We start from the raw sequence: 22,682 nt of genomic DNA on the forward strand, positions 1-22,682 counted from the left end.
ATCCTGGTTTTTTTTTGTTGCATCAATTAATGGCATTTCCAACGTTAAAGAAAATTTCATAGCAAGTATTGGATGTTGTAACATTATTTATAGTCATAGAGTGATACAGTGTGGAAACAGGCCCTTCGGCCTAACTTGCCCACACTGGCCAACACGTCCCAGCTACCCTAGTCCCACTTGCCTACGCTTGGTCCACATCCCTCCAAACCTGTCCTATCCATGTACCTGTCTAACTGTTTCTTAAACGTTGGGATAGTCCCTGCCTCAACTACCTCCTCTGGCAGCTGGTTCCATACACCCACCACCACCCTTTGTGTGAAAAAGTTACCCCTCATATTCCTATTAAACCTTAAACCTATGTCCTCTGGTCCTCGATTCCCCTACTCAGCGCAAGAGACTGTGTAGGTCTACCTGATCTATTCCTCTCATGATCTTATACACCTCTATAAGATCACCCCTCACCTTAAATCTTAAAGATCTTAAATCGTTTCCCCATCTGTGTGTTTCATTTTCATTGTTTACCAGAATGATGCCTGGAGTCGGGGGTATTAGCTACCGAAAAAGGTTGGATAGTTTTCTCCGGAACTCTGGAGATTGCAGAGAGACATGATAGACGTACAAAAAACTATGAGAGGCATAGATAGGGTAGACAGTCACAACCTTTTAGGGAAAGTCAAATAGTAGAGGGCACGGCTTTAAGGTGAAAGAGGCAAATTTTAACAGAGATGTGCGGGGCAAGGTTGTTTTATTTTTGCGCAGAGGCTGGCGAGTTCTTGGAAGGCGCTGCCAGGGGTGGTGGTGGAGGCAGATTCGACAATGGCATTGAAGGGAATTTTGGATAGGTACGTGGTAATGGGATAGGGGTCAGGAGTTATGGGGAGAAGGCAGGAGAATGGGTCGAGAGGGAGAGATTGATCAACCATGATTGTATGGCAGAGTAGACTTGATGGGCCGAATGGCCTAATTCTGGTCCTATCCCTTAAGAATTTGTGAATTTATGGATATGGATTAAGTGCAGGCAGATAAGAGTTGGTTTTGGCATCATGTTCGGCAAGGACAGTGTGGGCCGATGGGCCTGTTCTAGGTCTGCACTGTTTTATGTTCCATGTAAGCTTGAAAGACACTTTTGTTTTCCCGTTAACTAATGTGCAAATATGAAATGTGGTTTTTTTTTCCTCTCAGCAAATTAAAGCCCGATCGCATTTCACTCTGCCAGGTTAATTGAAGCGTTCCAGTCATCTGTCACAATGAGGGATATGGAGTTTCATTCACATAGGAACATTATGTGGCTTTTAAGTAAAACAGCCTTAGTGGTGGACTACATTTGATGACGGAAATGAAACAATTTACAATTCAGATTCAATAATCTGCATTCTTGCTATTGAGGGAGCGCAGAGTAGGTTTACAAGGTTAATTCCCGGGATGGCGGGACTGTCATATGCTGAGAGAATGGAGCGGCTGGGCTTGTACACTCTGGAGTTTAGAAGGATGAGAGGATATCTTATTGAAACATATAAGATTATTAAGGGCTTGGACACACTAGAGGCAGGAAACATGTTCCCGATGGTACACAAAAAAGCTGGAGAAACTCAGCGGGTGCAGCAGCATCTATGGAGCGAAAGAAATAGGCAACGTTTCGGGCCGAAACGTTGCCTATTTCCTTCGCTCCATAGATGCTGCTGCACCCGCTGAGTTTCTCCAGCTTTTTTGTGAACCTTCGATTTTCCAGCATCTGCAGTTCCTTCTTAAACATGTTCCCGATGTTGGGGGAGTCTAGAACCAGGGGCCACCGTTTAAGAATAAGGGGTAAGCCATTTAGAACGGAGATGAGGAAACACTTTTTCTCACAGAGAGTTGTGAGTCTGTGGAATTCTCTGCCTCAAAGGGCGGTGGAGGCCGGTTCTCTGGATACTTTCAAGAGAGAGCATAGGGCTCTTAAAGATAGCAGAGTCAGGGGATATGGGGAGAAGGCAGGAACGGGGTACTGATTGGGGATGATCAGCCATGATCACATTGAATGGCGGTGCTGGCTCGAAGGGCCGAATGGCCTCCTCCTGCACCTATTGTCCATTGTTTATTGTCTAATAGTAAGATTAAACGAGAACTTACCAGTTTGAAGTTTGATCTGTATTTTATGAGGAGTTACGATGAGGGATTACGTGAAGAGCCCGCTCAGCACGCATGCGCGGCATACTTCAAAGCAGCGGTGTGGAATCACAGATAGACACAGTTATTGAAATAAACATAGTAAAGAAAAGGAGACATCAGTTATCAGTTTGACCCATATTATTGAGAGTGGGAGCGGAGGGCATGTAATCCCTCATCGTAACTCCTCATAAAATACAGATCAAACTTCAAACTGGTAAGTTCTCGTTGAATCTTACTATTTTACTTCGGAGTCACGTGAGGGACTACGTGAAGATTTTAAAGCTCTGTGATTTCAAACCGTGTAACAGTTATTACTACATCACTGCCGAAGTCCTTGAGGGAGGAAGTGTATTTTAGTAATCAACCAATGAATCTGTTTGTAGAAAAACACAACGGTATTTTTTAACAATAACAACAAAGAAATTAAATTGCTCCCCTGGGCTTAAATTAAATATTTGCAGTCTGTAAAATGTTTTCTGCAAATAAAGCAGGTTTTGCCAACGGCTTATTATAAAAAGTTCTGAACGTTCTTTCCCCCGACCATCCTGCTGTAGCCAGGATGTGGTCTATAGGCACGTCCATTCTTTTGGCCATCGACGTGGATGCTGCCCTGGTGGAGTGAGATTTGTACATGTTAGTGTTTATCCCAGCAGCTTTTAGCACCTGCTTGAGCCATCTCGAAATGGTTTGGCTCGTCACCCGACCATAAGGTTTTTTATGACTGACCCATAAGGCTTTTTCACTCCCTCGAATATTTTTGGTTGTGTCTATGTAGGACGGTAGGTGGGTCATGGCACATAACCGTGGTTCTGGCGGGTAAGCCCGGAATTCCACGACTGGATTAGGTGTTCCTGGTCTGCTCTGTTTGATCAGTCCCTGGATAATGAAAGAGATCTGGTCTGGAGCTGTGATCATGTTGTCCAGTCGCAATAGGTGTAGTGACTGGACACTCTGTGCAGATACAAGTGCCATCAGCATGAGTGTTTTGAGCGTAGATTGTTCCAGGTTGAGGGGTCTGGCTGGTGGCCATCCCCTGAGGTATGTCAGGACCACACTGACATCCCATATATGGGTGTACCTTGGTCTAGGGGGGTTAGAGTTGTAAATACCCTTCATTAGTTTGACCACCAGCGGGTGGGACCCCATGGCCTGTTGTCCTGGAGCTTGTTTTAAATAGACAGACAGGGCACTTCTAGCTGTGTTGATGGCACTGTAGCTGAGTCCTTCATCGTGGTGAAGGTTCGCCAGGAATTCCAGTACGTTGGTAACTGTAGCGGTTGAGTAGGTGGTCCCTGTATCCAAGCAGTACTTCTCCCACTTTTTGATGCTGGACAAGTACTGTTTTCTTGTGGATGTTCGGAGGGATGTCGTGGAGTAATGGGAACCATGGCTGTGTAGGCCAGTCGGGTACTATCAAAATACCTGAAGCAAAGTCCATTTGTATTTTGCGTAGTACCCGGCTGATGAGGCAGAAGGGAGGAAATGCATAGAAGAAGAAATTTCCCCAATCCAGCGCGAACGCATCTACCGCTGCTGCCTCAGAGTCTGGTTCCCAAGCGACATACATAGGTACCTAGTGATTTAGCCTTGATGCAAATAACTCGATATCTGGCGTGCCATATTGCTTAATAATCTTTGCAAACACTTTGGGGTTTAACATCCATTCGGTGTTGTCATTAAATTTGCGTGACCTGGTGTCTGCCACTGTATTTAGCTTACCTGGCAGGTAAGTTGCTGATAGCCAAATATGACTTTCGACACACCATTGCCAAATTGTGTTGACCAATTTGTTGCATGATATTGATTTTATGCCGCCCATATGGTTAATGTAGGCCACCACCGTAGTATTGTCTATTTGTAACCGTACATGCAAGTGATGCATATTGGATGCATATGCTTTTAAACCATAAAAGGCACCCAACATCTCTAGATAGTTAATGTCCAGTGTAAGTAGTAATGATGACTCTAGGTTAGTCCATCTACCACCTGTGCTGGATATGGAGTTAGTCGCTCCCCAGCCTTGAGCACTGGCATCTGTTTGGATAACTAAAGTAGGGTTAATGATGATGATAGGGCTGAAACTATGCCAAACGTTTTCTGCCCACCACTGTAGTTCTGATATTGCTTCAGTGGGTAATTTCATGATACGATCATAATGACCTGCATGTCGTTTTAGTGCCTGTACCTTTGCTCTTTGTAAGTTTTGATAGTGCAAAGGTCCAAATTGTGTAGCCGGAAATGCTGCTACCATTTCACAAATTACTCTTGCTACTTGTCGAATAGTTGGTCGCTTGTTGACCATTAAATTGTTGCATGATTGTGCCAATTCAGTTGTTTTGTCTTTTGGCAAAGTTACAGACATGTGGGCTGAGTTAATTGTGAAGCCCAAGTAGTTCATGGTTGTGGATGGCTTCAACTTAGATTTATCTGGATGTAAGACAAATCCCAAGGTTTCGAACAACTGTTTGGTAGCTGACACAGCTGATATAGCCAATTCCATGGTCTTGCCTACTATTAAGATATCATCAAGATATGCCATGACAATATGTTTTTGTCTTCTTAATATTGCCAGGCTGGTTTTAGTATCTTGGTGAATAATCTTGGGGCTGATGTTAAACCATTGGGTAATGCTTTAAACTGCCATTGCTGTCCCATCCAGGTAAATTTCAGGTATCTGCGATGATCCTTGTGAATGGGTACTGAATAGTAAGCATCTTTGAGGTCAATGCTTGCCATGAAGTATCCTTTGGAAATCAGTTGTTTGGCAGTAACAAACGTTTCCATTTTGAAATGTACATACGTAACAAACATATTTAGTGAAGTTAAGTCAATGATGATGCGACACCCACCATCTTTTTTAGTTTTAGTGAATATATTTGACACAAATTCCAAGGGTTCATGTTTTGTTTTTTCAATGATACCCTTAGTGATTAGGCTCACCAGTTCAGCTTGTCCCTCTAGTTTCTCTTTAACTGAGAGGGAAAAGACCCTCTGGGGTGAATGTTGAACTGGTGGCAATTTTTCTAGTATAAATTGTATTTTGTATCCACTAATGCCATTGAGTATATACTTGTCATTCGTGATAGACTCCCATGCTTCCTTAAACAGGTGTAATCTCCCCCCTGTTAGTATTGCGCCCCTACTTTCTATATGCTGGTAGGAACCAGACCCACCTACCTCCATGGTTATTGGTGATTCTTCTGTCTCTTCCCAGACCAGCGAGTCTTGCACGTTGTCTGACGTGGCGGTGATGTTTGGGGGGTGGCGCATTTTCCATGGGGTCCGCTCTGGGCCTTGGTCTAAAAAAGACTTCAGGTGGTGATATGCGGACCCCGAGCTTTCACCAGTCCCATAGGGTAGACGTTGACTGGTGGACGCGATGGGGTGCTGCCGCTTGGGTATTGTTGTTTTGGGTTTGCTCGTCCCGGGGCCTGCCCTCATGAGACCGAAAGTTTTAGAGGCCTCTTCCATAACCTTTACTTTTTTCGTGAGGTATTTGCCAAAGAGCAGTGTGTCTGGCTCAGTGGCTGGGGTTTTGCACAACCCCGCAGGTCTTATAATTTCTTTACGGAGGTTATTTATCTCGAACTGCGTGTTGCACAACAGCTCGAGAGTTGGTTTGTGGTCATCTCCGTATTGTCCACAGAACGAGCAAATGATGTGATGGCTGACGTCAGGATCCTGAGGATCCGCTGCAGTTTCAGCTCCTGGTTCCGAATATTTGTCCCGACGTGCCCCCAGATTTGGCTGTTGACAGCCGGCACTTTGAGAGACTCACAATTTTCTGGAGCTGTGTACAATTCTAAGGCCTCATTAACCACCTGCTCCTGTAGGGGCCTGTTGGAGAGGTGGTTAATACTGGCCGCTAGTTTAGGCTCTAATGGCCTTCCTGCACGTGGGGCTGCCACGTAGCGTTCCACCACACCCAGCAGCTCTTCCTGGTCCTGCACCCCTTGCATACTCCCGACTTCTTCAGCCAGCGTCCCCTCTTCCTGACCAGCCCAGTCCTGGTCGCCAAAGCTGCCCTCGGGTGAGGAGGAAGCGATGGCCAGTGCACAAGGCACTGTGGAGGGAGTGCCTGAACTCCCCCTGCGAGACTGCCCCTCACGCAGCGAGTCTCGCTGGAGCACCTGCTCCAGGAGCCGCTCTATGCGGCTCAGGCGGCTGCCCCCCACAGATGGAACGCTCCTCCGTCGGAGTCGAGCGGGGGACAGATTTCTTCGAGAGCCTTTTCTTGATCGAACTCATATCTGAAAACAAATCAGAAGGCTCTCCTTGCAAAAGAAAAGCCAACCTCAGAGTAACTTACCTGACGGTCCGTCTTGAAAACTGCAGCGGGAGCGCCTGACTCCCGCTGCGGCCGCTGTTGCACTGCTGAACGCAATGCCGCGCATGCGTGCTGAGCGGGCTCTTCACGTAGTCACTCACGTGACTCCGAAGTAAAATCTGTGCCTCTGAATTTGCACAACACTGATGGAAATCCCACTTTAAACATCTGAAATGTTTCCATCTATTGATCAAATGCAATCACACTTGCCGCCATTCCTCTGTTGGACATACTGCGTCGACCTGTTTATTGATTAGATGTGCCTTTCCACCCAATCCTTCATTGATCTGATGCATATTGAAATAAATGTGACTTCAGTGACATTTTGCTTTGAGCCGCCATTCAATATGACAACCTGCTTGGGTTATTAATGGCGACCACACGCTGAGTTCCCTCAGGCAATCTGCGAAGTAGTAAACAGGAGTGATGAATTATGATGTATATTCACAGCCCAAGCATCTTGAAAATTGATCGACTGAAGCATGTAGTGTGGAAACAGGCCCCCCGCCGACTATCGATAAGCCCGTTCACACACAGAGTTGTGAGTCTGTGGAATTCTCTGCCTCAGAGGGCAGGTGGAGGCCGGTTCTATCGATACTTTCAAGAGAGAGCTAGATAGGGCTCTTAAAAATAGCGGAGTCAGGGGATATGGGGAGAAGGCAGGAACGGGGTACTGATTGGGGATGATCTGCCATGATCACATTGAATGGCGGTGCTGGCTTGAAGGGCCGAATGGCCTACATTTTAATTGGCTCATTGGAGTTTTCAGGACCAAGGAAAAGCGACCGGTAATTTAAATGCCCGCTAAACTTTATTATTTTGTCTGGCTTCTTAAAAGTGTCACCCCTCCTTCTGCCCCCCTTCTCTCCCCTTCTCTCCCCATCTCTCCCCTTCTCTCCACCCCCCCCCCTACCTCCCCGCACTCTCTAAAGGACTTACCGTACACTGTGTACATGTATTATCTGAATGGTGGCCGATGAGGAAAAGGGGAGATGCAACGAGACCTGGGTGTCATGGTACACCAGTCATTGAAAGTAGGCATGCAGGTGCAGCAGGCAGTGAAGAAAGCAAATGGTATGTTAGCATTCATAGCAAAAGGATTTAAGTATAAGAGCAGGGAGGTTCTACTGCAGTTGTACAGGGTCTTGGTGAGACCACACCTGAGTATTGCGTACAGTTTTGGTCTCCAAGGACATTCTTGCCATAGAGGGAGTACAGAGAAGGTTCACCAGACTGATTCCTGGGATGGCAGGACTTTCATATGAAGAAAGACTGGATAGACTCGGCTTGTACTCGTTAGAATTTAGGAGATTGAGGGGGGATCTTATAGAAACTTACAAAATTCTTAAGGGGTTGGACAGGCTAGATGCAGGATGATTATTCCCGATGTTGGGGAAGTCCAGAACAAGGGGTCACAGTTTAAGGATAAGAGAGAAGTCTTTTAGGACCGAGATGAGAAAAACATTTTTCACACAGAGAGTGGTGAATCTGTGGAATTCTCTGCCACAGAAGAGAGTTGAGGCCAGTTCATTGGCTATATTTAAGAGGGAGTTAGATGTGGCCTATTGTGGCTAAAGGGATCAGGGGGTATGGAGAGAAGGCAGGTACAAGATACTGAGTTGGATGATCAGCCATGATCATATTGAATGGCGGTGCAGGCTCGAAAGGCTGAATGGCCTACTCCTGCACCTATTGTCTATTGTGTATAAGTGGCTACATATTAAGAATTTTATGTGGAGGGTGCGGGGGGATTCGAGGTTATTGATACGGTGACATTATTCATCTTGTCAATTTTCCTATTTCTAGAATGATAACTTCTTGCGACTAATTGAATGGCTGGCTCGAAGGGCCGAATGGCCTACTCCTGCACCTATTGTCTATTGCCTATTGTCTAATTTGCTCCACACACGACAGGTGCCAACATGAAACACATAGGAGGCAAGATTTCAATCTGCTGCTCCTGGGTGGCAAATCTGGTTTCACGTTTTAAAACTTGCACTTAAAATAAAGCAGCATCCATTAGGGTATTGCGAGGACAATTTGCCTGGCCCTTTATACCTTTTTGTAATTATTTAGATTACTGACAGTCTCCTCGTGGCACCGGGACCAGGGGGGAGTAATATTTGCCACATGTAAGCAGCACAATGGTGCCACGGTGGATTTGCCACAAGTTGTACCTAATCCAGCCGCCATTATAGTTTGTTGATTGCAGTGCGGCACGGTGGCGTGAGCGGTAGAGCTGCTGCCTCACAGCGCCGGGTTCGATCCCGACTACGGGTGCTGTCTGCACGGAGTTTGTAATTTCTCCCCGTGACCTGCGTGGGTTTTCTCCGGGTTCTCCGGTTTCCTCCCACACTACAAAGGCTTCGAGTAAAGTTGCAAGTTGCCCCTGGTGTGTAGGAAAGTGCGAGCACATGGGGTGATCGCTGGTCGGCATGGACTCGGTGGGCCGAAGGGCCTGTTTCTACGCTGCATCTCTGAAGTCCAAAATAACGTCTAAACTCATAGTCATAGAGTGATACAGTGTGGAAGCAGGCCTTTCGTGCCCAACCCGCCCACACCAGCCAACAATGTCCCAGCTATTGACGGAGTGCAGTTGCTATTGAGGGAGTGCAGCGTAGGTTTACAAGGTTAATTCCCGGGATGGCGGGACTGTCATATGCTGAGAGAATGGAGCGGCTGGGCTTGTACACTCTGGAGTTTAGAAGGAGGAGAGGGAATCTTATTGAAACATATCAGATTATGAATGGTTTGGCCACGCTAGAGGCAGGAAACATGTTCCCGATGTTGGGGGAGTCCGGAACCAGGGGCCACAGTTCAAGAATAAGAGATATGCTATTTAAAACGGAGACGAGGAAACACTTTTTCTCACAGAGTTGTGAATCTGTGGAATTCTCTGCCTCAGAGGACGGTGGAGGCCGGTTTTCTGGATACTTTCAAGAGAGAGCTAGATAGGGCTCTTAAAGATAGCGGAGTCATGGGATATGGGGAGAAGGCAGGAACGGGGTACAGATTGTGGATGATTAGCCATGACTACATTGAATGGCGGTGCTGGCTCGAAGGGCCGAATGGCCTACTCCTGCACATATTGTCTATAACCCTCCAAACCTGACCTATCCTTGTGGAAACAGGCCCTTCGCCCCAACTTGCCCACACCGGCCAACATGTCCCATCTACACTAGTCCCATATGCCTGTGTTTGGCCCATATCGCTCCAAACCAGTCCTATCCATGTCCCTGTCCAACTGTGTCTTAAACGATGGGATAGTCCCGGCCTCAACTACCTCCTCCGGCAGCTTGTTCCATACACCTACCACCCTTTGTGTGAAAAAGTTACCCCTCGGATTCCCATTAAATTTTCTGCCCTTCACCTTAAATGTATGTCCTCTCCTCCTCGATTCCCCTACTCTGGGTAAAAGACTCTTCCCGATCTATTCCTCTCATGATTTTGTATACCAAAGCCAAGATGATTTAGTATGTATAAAGCTAAGATCTATAGAGTGCCTGCCTCTGTATCTTCAATTACTTACAAGGAAACTGAAGGATTAGCAGTTTGTTTTCAGTAATTGTCCAATCCTTCGTTGTAGCCACAGCGTGTGAGATCAGAGACCTAACCTGCCGTCGTGGCGTGATGGAGTCAGGGGAGCCATTAATAATTATGATATGTACTAGCTAAAAGAGGAACAAAATCCAAAGGATTGTTTTCAGTGATCTGTCCCATTCTAACCCTGATCTCTGCAGAGTTAATGTGCAAAAAATGGAAAGCGAATGTATTCTTCAATGTTGGAAGGAGAAGAGAGAGTGAGCGAGGTTGGTTTAAAAGTGAACATTCTCCGAGTAATTAGGTCCCTGTGGATTGCAAACTAACAAATCTTTGGCAAATTGGGTACCTCGTCTCAACAACAGATAAACCGTGCTTGGATTTACAATTAGCCATTATCTATCAAATGCAAATGGATGAAATGAAGCATCATTGTTGCGTCCAGGTAAAAGACTTGACAATTATCCATGAGGTGCATTAAATGTTCGCCGAGGAAATGTAAGAGCGCAGGGCGCTGGGTTGCACACAAACTCCAGGTTCAACTCTGAAATGCCAATGAAAATACCACTTCAACTCCTCCTCCCATTCTGAATCCGACCTTTCTGTCCTGGGCCTCCTCCATGGCCGGAGTGAGTCCCACCGTAAATTGGAGGAGCAGCACCTCATATTTCGCTTGGTTGGTTTACACCCCAGCGGTATGAACATTGACTTCTCCAATTTCAGCTTTCTCCCTCCTTCCCCTCCCCTTCCCAGCTCTCTCACAGCCCACTGTCTCCGCCTCTTCCTTTCTTCTTCCCCCCCCCCCCCCCCCCCACCTCCACATCAGTCTGAAGAAGGGTCTCGACCCGAAACGTCACCTATTCCTTCGCTCTATAGGCGCTGCCTCACCCGCTGAGTTCCTCCAGCATTTTTGTCCACCTATGAAAGAGTAGCCATGGAGAGTAGCGAGAATTCTCGTGCCGTAGGTGGGTCGCCAGGAGGTCAAAGGGTCTCGTAGGTTCTCGTAGGTTGTTGCCTGTGCTGACCGGTGAATTTCATTGGGTCATTGGGGGAAAAGAACGTAGGCAGTAGTTTTCAGAACCAAGGATAACCGACCGTTAATGTTAAATGTCCGCCAAGCTTCACAGCCGTGTATCTTTGGTTTCTTAAAAGTTGTCTCCACCCCTTCTCCCCCGTCTTTTAAAGGACTTACTGTACACTTTAGCCGTCTTAATTACAGCGCCAACCTTCCTGTTCATCGCGGTGTATGTCTGTATCACCTTGGCTTTGCACGGTGTGAATTTCACTCAGACAGCGCTCTCCCCGCTTGCCCTGTCCCCCGCCTGTGATGTGTGTGTGTGTGTGTGTGTGTGTGTGTGTGTGTGTGTGTGTGTGTGTGTGTGTGTGTGTGTGTGTGTGTGTGTGTGTGTGTGTGTGTGTGTGTGTGTGTGTGTGTGTGCGCGACTTCACAGTCGCCGGCAGTCGCCTGAAAAATAGCCTAAGTGGGACAGGCCCATTACAGCACTTGCAGCGCCAGAGAACCGGGTTCGATCCCGACTACGGGTGCTGTCTGTACGGAGTTTGTACGTTATACCCGTAACCTGCGTGCGTTTTCTCCGAGTTCCTCGGTTTCCTCCCACACTCCAAAGACGTTCAGGTTTGTAGCTTAATTGACTTGGTATAAGTGCAAATTGCCCCGTGTGTGTGTGTGTAGGATAGTGTTAATATGTGAAGTGCCCGTTTCCGTGCTGTATCTCTAAAACTAAAACTTGCCAGCTTTGCTCATAAAGTTTAAGAGGCTTTTAGATAGTCAGATGGATACGTGGGGAATGGAGGGGTAGAGATTTGGGGCGGCAGGGTGGCACAGCGGTAGAGTCGTTGCCTTACAGCGGCATAGACCCGGCTTAGATCCTGGCGGAGTTTGTACGTTCTCCCCGTGACCCGCGTGGGTTTTCTCCTGGTGCTCCGGTTTCCTCCCACACTCCAAAGACGTGCAAGTTTGTTGGTTAATTGCCTTCTGTAAATTGTCCCTTGTGTGTGGGATGGAATTAGTGCCTGGGTGATCGCTGGTCGGTGCGGGCTTGGTGGGCAGAAGGGCCAGTTTCCACACTGTATCTCTAAACTAAACTTTTAGATAGTCCCATGAATATGCAGGAATTCATGTCGTAGGGTGCCGCCTGTATGGTCGTGAGTGGTCTCCTAGTCACCCAAAGAGTCGTAGCGTCTTTCTGGTCGCCGCTGAATTTTCAACATGTTGAAAATTTTCGGCGACCTGTAACGACCGCCGGCAGTCGCCGAGAAAGTCGCGTATGTGTACGAGCTAATTCAAGAGTTCTCCCGAGTTTCCCCTGATTCGAACTCGGAGATTTACGGTAACGGCCGTTCGCAGGTACTCGGGGCTCTCGTGGACATTTTTCAACATGTTGAAAAATCTTCACGAGTCTTCCCGAGCTTACCGCATTTCCCAAGTACCTGCCGTTAGCGTTACGAGCCGCTAAGAGACATCCCCGAGCTCCGACGTACCCGCTACGTACATTCTACGTGCTTACCACGAGTTTGATTTTTTTAAACTCGGGAGAGCTCTTGAATTAGCTCGTACAGTGGGACAGGCCCTTAATGGATAGTGATCACATCTAGGCAGATGAGATTAGTTTAGTCCACAGAGTGCTGGAGTAACTCAGTGGGTCAGGCAGCATCTTTGGAGAACGTGGATAGGACACCCTTACCTGAAACCTCACCTACTGATGTTCCGTGGATGTCTATAAAGTTTGAAGGTTTCTGTTGAGATCCTTTCTGTTAACTTAGTACATAGAAAAGGAACAAGGCCCTTCGGCCCACAAAGTCCGTGCTGAACACCATGACAAGCTAAGCACTTTGCGTCCCTTTTTTTCGATACCAACACCTGCAGTTCCTTGCTTCTATGTGCTGAGATTAGCTTAGCTTGGCGATCATTTCTCAGAACACCTTCGCTCAGCCTGCGTGAACCAACCTGATCTCCCGGTTACTGGACACTTTAATTCTCCTTCCCATTCCCACACTGACCTTTCTGTCCTAGGCCTCCTCCATTGTCAGAGTGAGGCTAAACGCAAATTGGAGGAACAGCATCTCATATTTCGCTTGGGCAGCTTACAGCAAAGATCCTATAGCGGAGCAAGATAGACCACACCTGCTAAATGCAATGGGCTGACGTGTAATACACAACGGAGCGGAACGTGGGCCTTTTTTTCATCCATTTCAGTAACCCGACCCGACCCGACCCGACTCGCAGTGTATTCAACGTTGCGGGGGAACAGTTTGTGTTAAAAAATTTTAAATTCTGAGAATGAGGAGAAGATTTTTCCCAAATAACTTTTATTTTTACGAGGATGTTTCCGTAACCGGCTTCCGTCTCCGCACTAGTATCTTTGCTCCGCTACGGGATCTTTGGTGCGGAGACGGAAGCCGGTTACGGAAATGGGGCCTAAAATGACCCATGAAACCGCCCATTACCGTACTACGCCTTTTTCGTCGAGTGATCTATCTTGCTCGCTATAGGATCTTTGGCTTACAGCCCAGTGGTATGAATATTCATTTCTCTCACTTCATCCCCAGCATTCCCTCTCTCTATCCCTCCCCCACCCAAGTCGCACCAGCTTCTCATTTTGGCCTGTTTCCTTTACCATCATTACTTTTTCGCATATGTTTCATTCATCGTTCTTTATCTCTCCACATCACCGTCTATATCTCTCGTTTCCCTTTTCCCTATCCAGTCTGAAGAAAGGTCACGACCAGAAACGTCACCCATTCCTTCTCTCCACAGATGCTGCCTGTCCCGCTGAGTTACTCCAGCTTTTTGTGCCTACCTTCGGTTTAAACCAGCATCTGCAGTTCCTCCTTACACACTACCTTATTAATTAAACCAAATTTAACTAAACTAAATTAATGAAACTAATTAGCTGGTTTGTTTTTATTTTTATTGAATTCATGATATTGAGCCAATATAAAGATCAGCAACCGTGAAATGTAATTTAAAAGCTGACGAAAGAAAGATTTCATTGGAATTTATATTAAAAGGGTGATATTAAATTAAATTTAGCTTACAAGCAATTAAATCTGCAGATCAGCCAAGTGCTTTGGATTGTGAACGAGATTGAGTTCACCCAGTTTACAAAGTGGCATTTTATCAATGTACCAACTTAAGGAGTCATAGAATGATACAGAGTAGAAACAGGCCCTTCAGCCATCTTGCCCACATCAGCCAACATGTCCCAGCTGCACTAGTCCCACCTGCCTGCGTTTGGTAGTTTCAACGTTTCAAAGTTTCAAGGCCAGTTCATTGTCACATGTACCAATTTTACAGTGAAATTTGAGTTAGCATAAGGCCATACTAAGTGAAAAGCAACCAGACACATAAAAGTGAACGTAAACATCCACCACAGTGGATTCCCCACATTCCTCACTGTGATGGAAGGCAATAAAGTCCAATCTTATTCCTCTTTATTCTCCCGCAGTTCGGGGAAAGTCAAACCATCCGAAGTCGGGGCGATCAGTGCTCCCGCAGCCCACGATCCTCCAGTATGGTGCACTATTCGGCTCGAAGGGCCGAATGGCCTACTCCTGCACCTATTTTCTATGTTTCTATTCAGTATGAGTATAGAAGTTGGGAGGTCATGTTGCAGTTGTACAATACGTTGGTCAGACGGCATTTAGAGTATTGTGTTCAGTTCTGGGCACCGTGTCGGATTGTCAAGGAAGACTCTCTCTAACTTCTACAGGTGCACAGTCGAGAGCATGCTGACCGGTTGCATCGTGGCTTGGTTCGGCAATTTGAGCGCCCTGGAAAGGAAAAGACTACAAAAAGTAGTAAACACTGCCCAGTCCATCATCGGCTCTGACCTTCCTTCCATCGAGGGGATCTATCGCAGTCGCTGCCTCAAAAAGGCTGGCAGTATCATGAAAGACCCACACCATCCTGGCCACACACTCATCTCCCTGCTACCTTCAGGTAGAAGGTACAGGAGCCTGAAGACTGCAACAACCAGGTTCAGGAATAGTTACTTCCCCTCAGCCATCAGGCTATTAAACCTGGCTCGGACAAAACTCTGATTATTACCAACCACTTTCTGTTATTTGCACTATCAGTTTATTTATTCATGTGTGTATATATTTATATCATGGTATATGGACACATTTATCTGTTTTGTAGTAAATGCCTACTATTTTCTGTGTGCTTAAGCAAAGCAAGAATTTCATTGTCCTATACAGGGACACATGACAATAAACTAACTTGAACTTGAACTTGAACTTGTGTCATAGGAAAAATGTTATCAAGCTGGAAAAGGTACAGAAGATTTATGAGGATGTTGCCAGGACAGGACTAGACCTAGGCTGCTCACTAGGGGCGCTGCATTGAAGGCGCCTCTGCCTGCAGTCTGTTTGTTTTTTCCCTATCTTTTATTTTATTTTAGTTTGTCTAAACAGTTTTGTTTTGGGGATTCTTTAGTTTTTCTATGTGGGGGAGGGGGAAACCGTTTCCCAGTCGCTTCCTGGCGAGGATGCGACTATTTCTCCAAGTCGCGTCCTCACCCCCCTCCTCGCGGCCTACCACTGGATCGGAGCGGCCTTTCCTACCTGAGACCGGGGACCGGACCAGAGCTTTGGCAGCGGCGGCGCGGTGCTGGATTCACCGTGGAGCGGACGATGCCTACCTGGATCGCCGTTTGGAGCTCCGGAGCGTTGGGCCCGCTGCTCCAACAGTTAAGGAAGTAGCTCCAGAAATAGTGGATGCATTAGTGATAATTTTTCAAAACTCTTTGGATTCTGGAGTAGTTCCTGAGGATTGGAGGGTAGCTAATGTAACTCCACTTTTTAAAAAGGGAGGAAGAGAGAAAACGGGGAATTACAGACCAGGTAGTCTAACATCGGTAGTGGGGAAAATGCTAGGGTCGGTTATTAAAGATGGGATAGCAGCACGTTTGGAAAGTGGTGAAATCATTGGACAAAGTCAGCATGGATTTATGAAAGGTAAATCATGTCTGACGAATCTTATAGAATTTTTCGAGGATGTAACTAGTAGAGTGGATAGGGGAGAACCAGTGGATGTGGTGTATCTGGACTTTCAGAAGGCTTTCGACAAGGTCCCACTCTCTCCCTCGCTCTCTTTAGATTAGTATACAAACTTAAAGCACATGGTATTGGGGGTTCAGTATTGATGTGGATAGAGAACTGGCTGACAAACAGGAAGCAAAGAGTAGGAGTAAACGGGTCCTTTTCAGAATGGCAGTGACTAGTGGGGTACCGCAAGGCTCAGTGCTGGGACCCCAGCTATTTACAATATATATTAATGATTTGGACGAGGGAATTGAATGCAACATCTCCAAGTTTGCGGATGACACGAAGCTGGGGGGCAGTGTTAGCTGTGAGGAGGATGCTAGGAGGCTTCCTCCTCGACATTTCGTTCAGACCATAAGGTCTGAATGACAAATAAAGGATCTATCTATCTAGGCTGCAAGGTGACTTGGATAGGCTGGGTGAGTGGGCAAATGTATGGCAGATGCAGTATAATGTGGATAAATGTGAGGTTAACCACTTTGGTGGCAAAAACAGGAAAGCTGACTATTATCTAAATGGTGGCCGATTAGGAAAAGGGGAGATGCAACGAGACCTGGGTGTCATGGTACACCAGTCATTGAAAGTAGGCATGCAGGTGCAGCATGCAAAAAGAAAATGAATGGTGTGTTGGCATTCATAGCAAAAGGATTTGAATATAGGAGCAGGGAGGTTCTGCTGCAGTTGTACATGGTCTTGGTGAGACCACACCTGGAGTATTGCGTACAGTTTTGGTCTCCAAATCTGAGGAAGGACATTATTGCCATAGAGGGAGTGCAGAGAAGGTTCACCAGACTGATTCCTGGGATGTCAGGACTTTCTTATGAAGAAAGACTGGATAGACTCGGCTTGTACTCGCTAGAATTTAGGAGATTGAGGGGGGATCTTATAGAAACTTACAAAATTCTTAAGAGATTGGACAGGCTAGATGCAGGAAGATTTTTCCCGATGTTGGGGAAGTCCAGGACAAGGGGTCACAGCTTAAGGATAGAGGGGAAATCCTTTAGAACCGAGATGAGGAACACATTTTTCACGCAGAGAGTGGTTAATCTCTGGAACTCTCTGCCACAGAAGGTAGTTGAGGCCAGTTCATTGGCTATATTTAAGAGGGAGTTAGATGTGGCCCTTGTGGCTGGAGGGATCAGGGGGTATGGAGAGAAGGCAGGTACAGGATACTGAGTTGGATGATCAGCCATGATCATATTGAATGGCGGTGCAGGCTCGAAGGGCCGAATAGCCTACTCCTGCACCTATTTTCTATGTTTCTATGATTGATGCTGGCTGCGGATGAGGAGCAGGTCTGTGTCCAGGGCTGCCGAGTGTTTTTCGCTTGTGACCCTGTGACCTAGGCATGCAATTCAAGCTCCGCTCTACGATCTTTGCCCCACGGACGTCGCCCTCCTCCAATCATCGCGCTGAATTATCATGTTCCGCCCCCATTGCCTGCTGACCGAAGTCTCTCTTGTCCAATCGGTGCCCTCGATCATCAGTCCCACCCCCACTGTCCCCCCCCTGGGATTTCCGCCCCTGAGTGTAGCATTTCCTGCGGTTGCAAGGGAAGTTCAAAGTAATGCCCAATGGTTCCTCTTTGTTCTCAGCGGGCCCACAGTTAATGGTCCAAATTTCCAGTGGCTGTGGCTTCAGCGTAAAATGGGCACAGACATCATAAAATGATGCAAATTGCTTTTTATGCCTTACTTATCCCTGGAGAAAGGAACAACAGCCTCCAGTTTCTAAGCAATTAAGTCTAATTGCAGAAGTAAGTATTCTTTTCAGATACAGTAGCTTACTTTTGTTTCTAGATTCTGCAAGAAAACTCGTAAAAGAGGAACATATTTTCCTCGGGTTTAAGAAAGAACTGCAGATGCTGGAAAAATTGACGGTAGACAAAAATGCTGGAGAAACGCAGCGGGTGAGGCAGCATCTATGCTCAGGAGTTGGCTTGTATACTCTGGAGTTTAGAAGGATGAGACATATAAGATTATTAAGGGTTTGGACACGCTAGATGCAGGAAACATGTTCCCGATGTTGGAGGAGTCCAGAACCAGGGGCCACAGTTTAAGAATAAGGGGTAAACCAATTAGAACGGAGATGAGGAAACACTTTTTCACACAGAGAGTTGTTAGTCTGTGGAATTCTCTGCCTCAGAGGGCAGTGGAGGCCGGTTCTCTGGATACTTTCAAGAGAGAGCTAGATAGGGCTCTTAAAGATAGCGGAGTCGGGATATGGGGAGAAGGCAGGAACGGGGTACTGATTGGGGATGATCAGCTGGCTCAAAGGGCCGAATGGCCTACTCCTGCTATTGTCTATTGTCTATTGTCTATGGGGAGAAGTTATAGGCTATGGAGAGAAGGAATAGGCGACGTTTTGGGTTGGGACCCTTCATCAGTCTGAAGAAGGGTCTTGACCCTAAACGTCATATTTTCCTTGGGAATTCTCACCCTATACCTTTTCCTTTTTATTTCTTTTTCATCTTTTACATTGGATGTGATTACTTTGGAAAGAAACGTATAATGTGTGACTTATCGGGAGCATCGTACTGTTATAGTGTTGGGCAAAGGGGTCAACCTTGTAAAATTCAATAGGATATTTTTTGAGGCATTTCGCTGCCTGCGCTGGTGGGGACTCGGAGGGCGTGCCGTGAGTGCAGCGATCTCGGGGACAGGGCGCCACTGGGGACATCCCAGAGTTTGGTGCAAGTTCAGGACAGCTTCCTGACAGTTCAGGCGGACAGGGACAGCGGAGACAGTGACATTGGTCGGTACAACTCTGGTCACATGATGGTGAAGGAAGGTGTGTGTGTGTGGCCCGGACATTGAACTGATGGCCGCGGGCCTCCGCTGATGCAGCGTGCCCAGGGGAATGTAACAAGCCGCTGTGGTGGCTGTTTATGTTTAATCTTTCTGTAGTTTTGTATCTTGTTGCTTTTTTGGCATGACTGTGCGGTAAATCAAATTTCACTGTAGCTCGGTACACGTGACAATAAAGGGCCTCTGATCCATTGAAACCAGCTAGCCGTTGAATATAAGCGAGAAGCGATGTCAATGATGGAAATCTGAATTGAAAACAAAATGTTAGAAATAATCAGCAGATCAAGCAGGCGGCAGAGTTGCGGCCTTACAGCGCCGAAGTGTAAAGTAACGCATCTGTGGAGTTCAATACGTTTTATCAGAGTGGATTTCCGTGCGGTTCCCGGAGGTTTTTGTCAGTCTCTCTACCTGCTTCCACTACCTGCAACCTCCGGCAACCACCTGCAACCTCCGGGAACCGCACGGAAACCTTGGGCGGGGGGCGCAAAGTCTCCAGAGGTTTCCGTTCAGGTTTCCTAAGTGGGACGGGCATTATTCTTGACATCGGTGTTTCGATCATCCCGACGAGAGGACCTGTACATCGGGCCGTCCGTAGCGGCGACTACTGTGGGTTGAAGGCCCCCGACCACGGATGAACAAAAGGAGGAAGATTGACTGAACGTTATTACCTTTCATCGCAGTGAAGAATGTTGATTCTACTGTGGTGGATGTTTGTGTTAAATTCTATCATGTCTTGTGTTCTTTTTGATTGTACGGCTGCATGGTGTCAAATTTCACTGCACCTTAATTGGTGCATGTGACAATAAAAGTGAACTTGTTAAATATAAATTAATGATTTTCTTGATGATTCTCAAATGAATCCATAGATTCTGTTTAGTAGTTGAATAGGAAATGGTGGAGTAGTCGGGAGCTCCTGAGATAAGAACATGTTCAGCTAACAACATTTACCAAAGTTTCCTCTGGCTTCACAATTTGCAACTCGTCCATCCGTACCTTGCACCTTTGACATTTCATCTCTGACCTTTGTCCTTTCATCTGTGGCCTTTCTCCAACCATCTGCCTATTGACTTCTTCAGACTGATGTAGAGGTGGGGTGGTGGGGGGTGGGTGGGAAGGAGAAAGGAAGAGGCGGAGACAGTGGGCTGTGGGAGAGCTGGGAAGAGGAGGGGAAGGAGGGAGAAAGCAAGGAATACCTGAAATTGGAGAAGTCAATGTTCATGCCGCTGGGGTGTAAACTGCCCAAGCGAAATATGAGGTGCTGTTCCTCCAATTTACAGTGGGACTCACTCTGGCCATGGAGGAGGCCCAGGACAGAAAGGTCGAATTCGGAATGGGAGGGGGGAGTTGAAGTGCTGAGCCACCGGGAGATCAAGTTGGTTAGTGCGAACCGAGCGGAGGTATTGGGCGAAGCGATCGCCAAGCCTACGCTTGGTCTCACCGATGTAGAGCAGCTGACACCAAGAGCAGCGGATGCAGTAGATGAGGTTGGAGGAGGTGCAGGTGAACCTCTGCCGCACCTGGAAAGACTGCTTGGGTCCTTGGATGGAGTCGAGGGGGGAGAAGGGGGGGGGGGGGGTAAAGCGACAAGTGAGTATACACTGCAAATGCCTCGGTCAAAATCATGTATTGTCTTTCTGCTGACTGGTTAGCAACAACAAAAGCTTTTCACTGTACCTCGGTACAAGTGACAATTAAGCTAAATAATAATAATATTATTAACAATAGCTAATAACAATAACAATAGTTTCGTACTGAGTGTCAGATAGTTCAGGCTCAGCTGTACTTTCTGCATCTTGATTCATTACTTTATCAGATCTGCATTAGTTTAGTTTAGTTTAGAGATCCAGCGCGGAAACAGGCCCTTCGTCCCACCGAGTCCGCGCCGACCAGCGATCTCCGCACACTAACACTATCCTACACACACTAGGGACAATTTACATTTATACCGAAGCCAAATAACCTACAAACCTGTACGTTTTTGGAGTGTGGGAGGAAAGCAAAGGTCTCGGAGAAAACCCACGCGTCCAAACGAACAAACTCCGTACAGACAGCATCCGTAGTCGGGATCGCGCCCGTGCCTCCGGCGCTGTGAGGCAGCAACTCTACTGCTGCGCCACCGTGCTGCCCATCTTCTGATTGTTTTGATATTTTAAAATATATTTTGTTCTTTCTCTAACCATGTTTATTTTCTTTAATTGCAGGCGTTTCCTTGTATATCTACTGGCATCTACGGTGAGTAAACCTATTTAAAAAAATATATAAATCTTATTGAATGACATAGCTAGTCATCTTAATTTCAGCATTACGATAAATCGGTTTTCTTTTCGAAGTAGTTCATTTTCTCATGCGTAAAATTGGAATGGAATTTCTTGATCAGTACGGGTGTCAGAGGTGACGGGGAGAAGGCAGGAGAATGGGGTTAGGAGGGAGAGATAAATCAGCCTTGATTGAATGGCGGAGTAGACTCGAATTCTGCCCCTATTCCTTATGACCTTATGACCTTATGAATGGAACATTTTATTGCCACATGTGACGAGGCAAGGGGAAATTCCTTGCTGCTGACCCGATGGAAACAAATAGCTGCCACCTACGGCAGTGACATAGTTACAAAGTACACGGCTCCTCCTTTGTCCCCCCCCCCCCCCCCCGCATGCCAGGTCCCCCCACGCTGGGTCCCCATTATTCATTGTTCTCCCCCCCACACACCCTCGCCCCCTCCCCCATTGTCCACTGACCTTCCCCTTGAGTCCTCCATTGTTCTTCCCCCCCCCCCCCCTAAAGTTCAGTGCCCTGGCATAGATTCTGCACTTATTAACCTGTTCAGTGCCACTCCCAAGTAGACCCGGGTCTTCTTGGGCGTTTATGGCCCCGACCACGGGTGAACAAGGAGGACTGACTGAACCTTGTTGCCGTCCACCACAGTGTAGAATGCTGTGAAGAACACACAGTACACAATAGAATTTAACACAAACATCCACCACAGCATCCTTCAATGTAGTGGATGTTTGTGTTAAATTCTATTGTGTATTGTGTGTTGTTATTAAGTGTATCGCTGCTGGCAAATTCATTTCACTGCACCTTCGGGAGCACGTGACGAATAAAATTGACTTTAACTTTGTCATGGCCAATAGTGAAACAAAAACTTGCTAGTACGAGGTTAATCCTCTGAACTAAAACGGGATTAAGTCCATTTTATTTCACATGGTTAACCATTGTAAGGACCCTGCCTCTTTTCTTTAAGCGTAGATTTGCAGATTCTGTAACAACTTTATGTCCAATCCACGTTCATTATTGGAAGGAAATAGTGGAGTGACCTTGTGGTTACGTTAGGGTGAATGGCCTACTCGTGCACCTATTGTCTATTGTCATCCGGCCTGAGGTGGCGCTGTTGACGGCGATCAGAGCAGGTCGGGCGTTGCTTCGTGCCGGCCGCGGCAGCCATTTTTGCAGTCGCTGCGGCGGTCATGTGGTAGTAGGCCACAGCGGCCATTTTGGCGATTCCTGGATGCAAGTGGGGCGGCCAGCATAGACGGGCCTCGCCCCACCCACTGCAGCTACCTGTCGACTCATGATCTCCAGGTGAGATCAGCTTATGTGGCAGGACATTCCCGTTATCCCGTTAACCCATCACGTCACGTGATAGCCCTCGTAACCACTGACGAGGGTTCGACCGTAAGTGGTCTGACCATCAGGTGACGCCACAGGGTGACATTTTTGGTCGAGACCCTTCTTCCCGCTGAGTTACTTCAGCATTTTATGTCTATCTTCATTTTAAACCAGCATCTGCATTT

At 46.9% G+C, this 22,682-nt stretch overlaps 1 protein-coding gene across 1 annotated transcript in view; it reads left to right on the top strand.

Annotated features, from left to right (window-relative positions):
- The window catches only part of macrod2 (mono-ADP ribosylhydrolase 2), a 1,179,663-nt gene that overhangs the window by 871,656 nt on the left and 285,325 nt on the right, over positions 1-22,682 (top strand). The window contains exon 9 of the mRNA XM_033026285.1: positions 21,093-21,123. Within this exon, the coding sequence (XP_032882176.1) occupies positions 21,093-21,123 (31 nt within the window). The remainder of the gene's footprint in view (positions 1-21,092; positions 21,124-22,682) is intronic.

Source organism: Amblyraja radiata, chromosome 8 (assembly GCF_010909765.2).
Source record: "Amblyraja radiata isolate CabotCenter1 chromosome 8, sAmbRad1.1.pri, whole genome shotgun sequence".
Taxonomy (NCBI): domain Eukaryota; kingdom Metazoa; phylum Chordata; class Chondrichthyes; order Rajiformes; family Rajidae; genus Amblyraja; species Amblyraja radiata.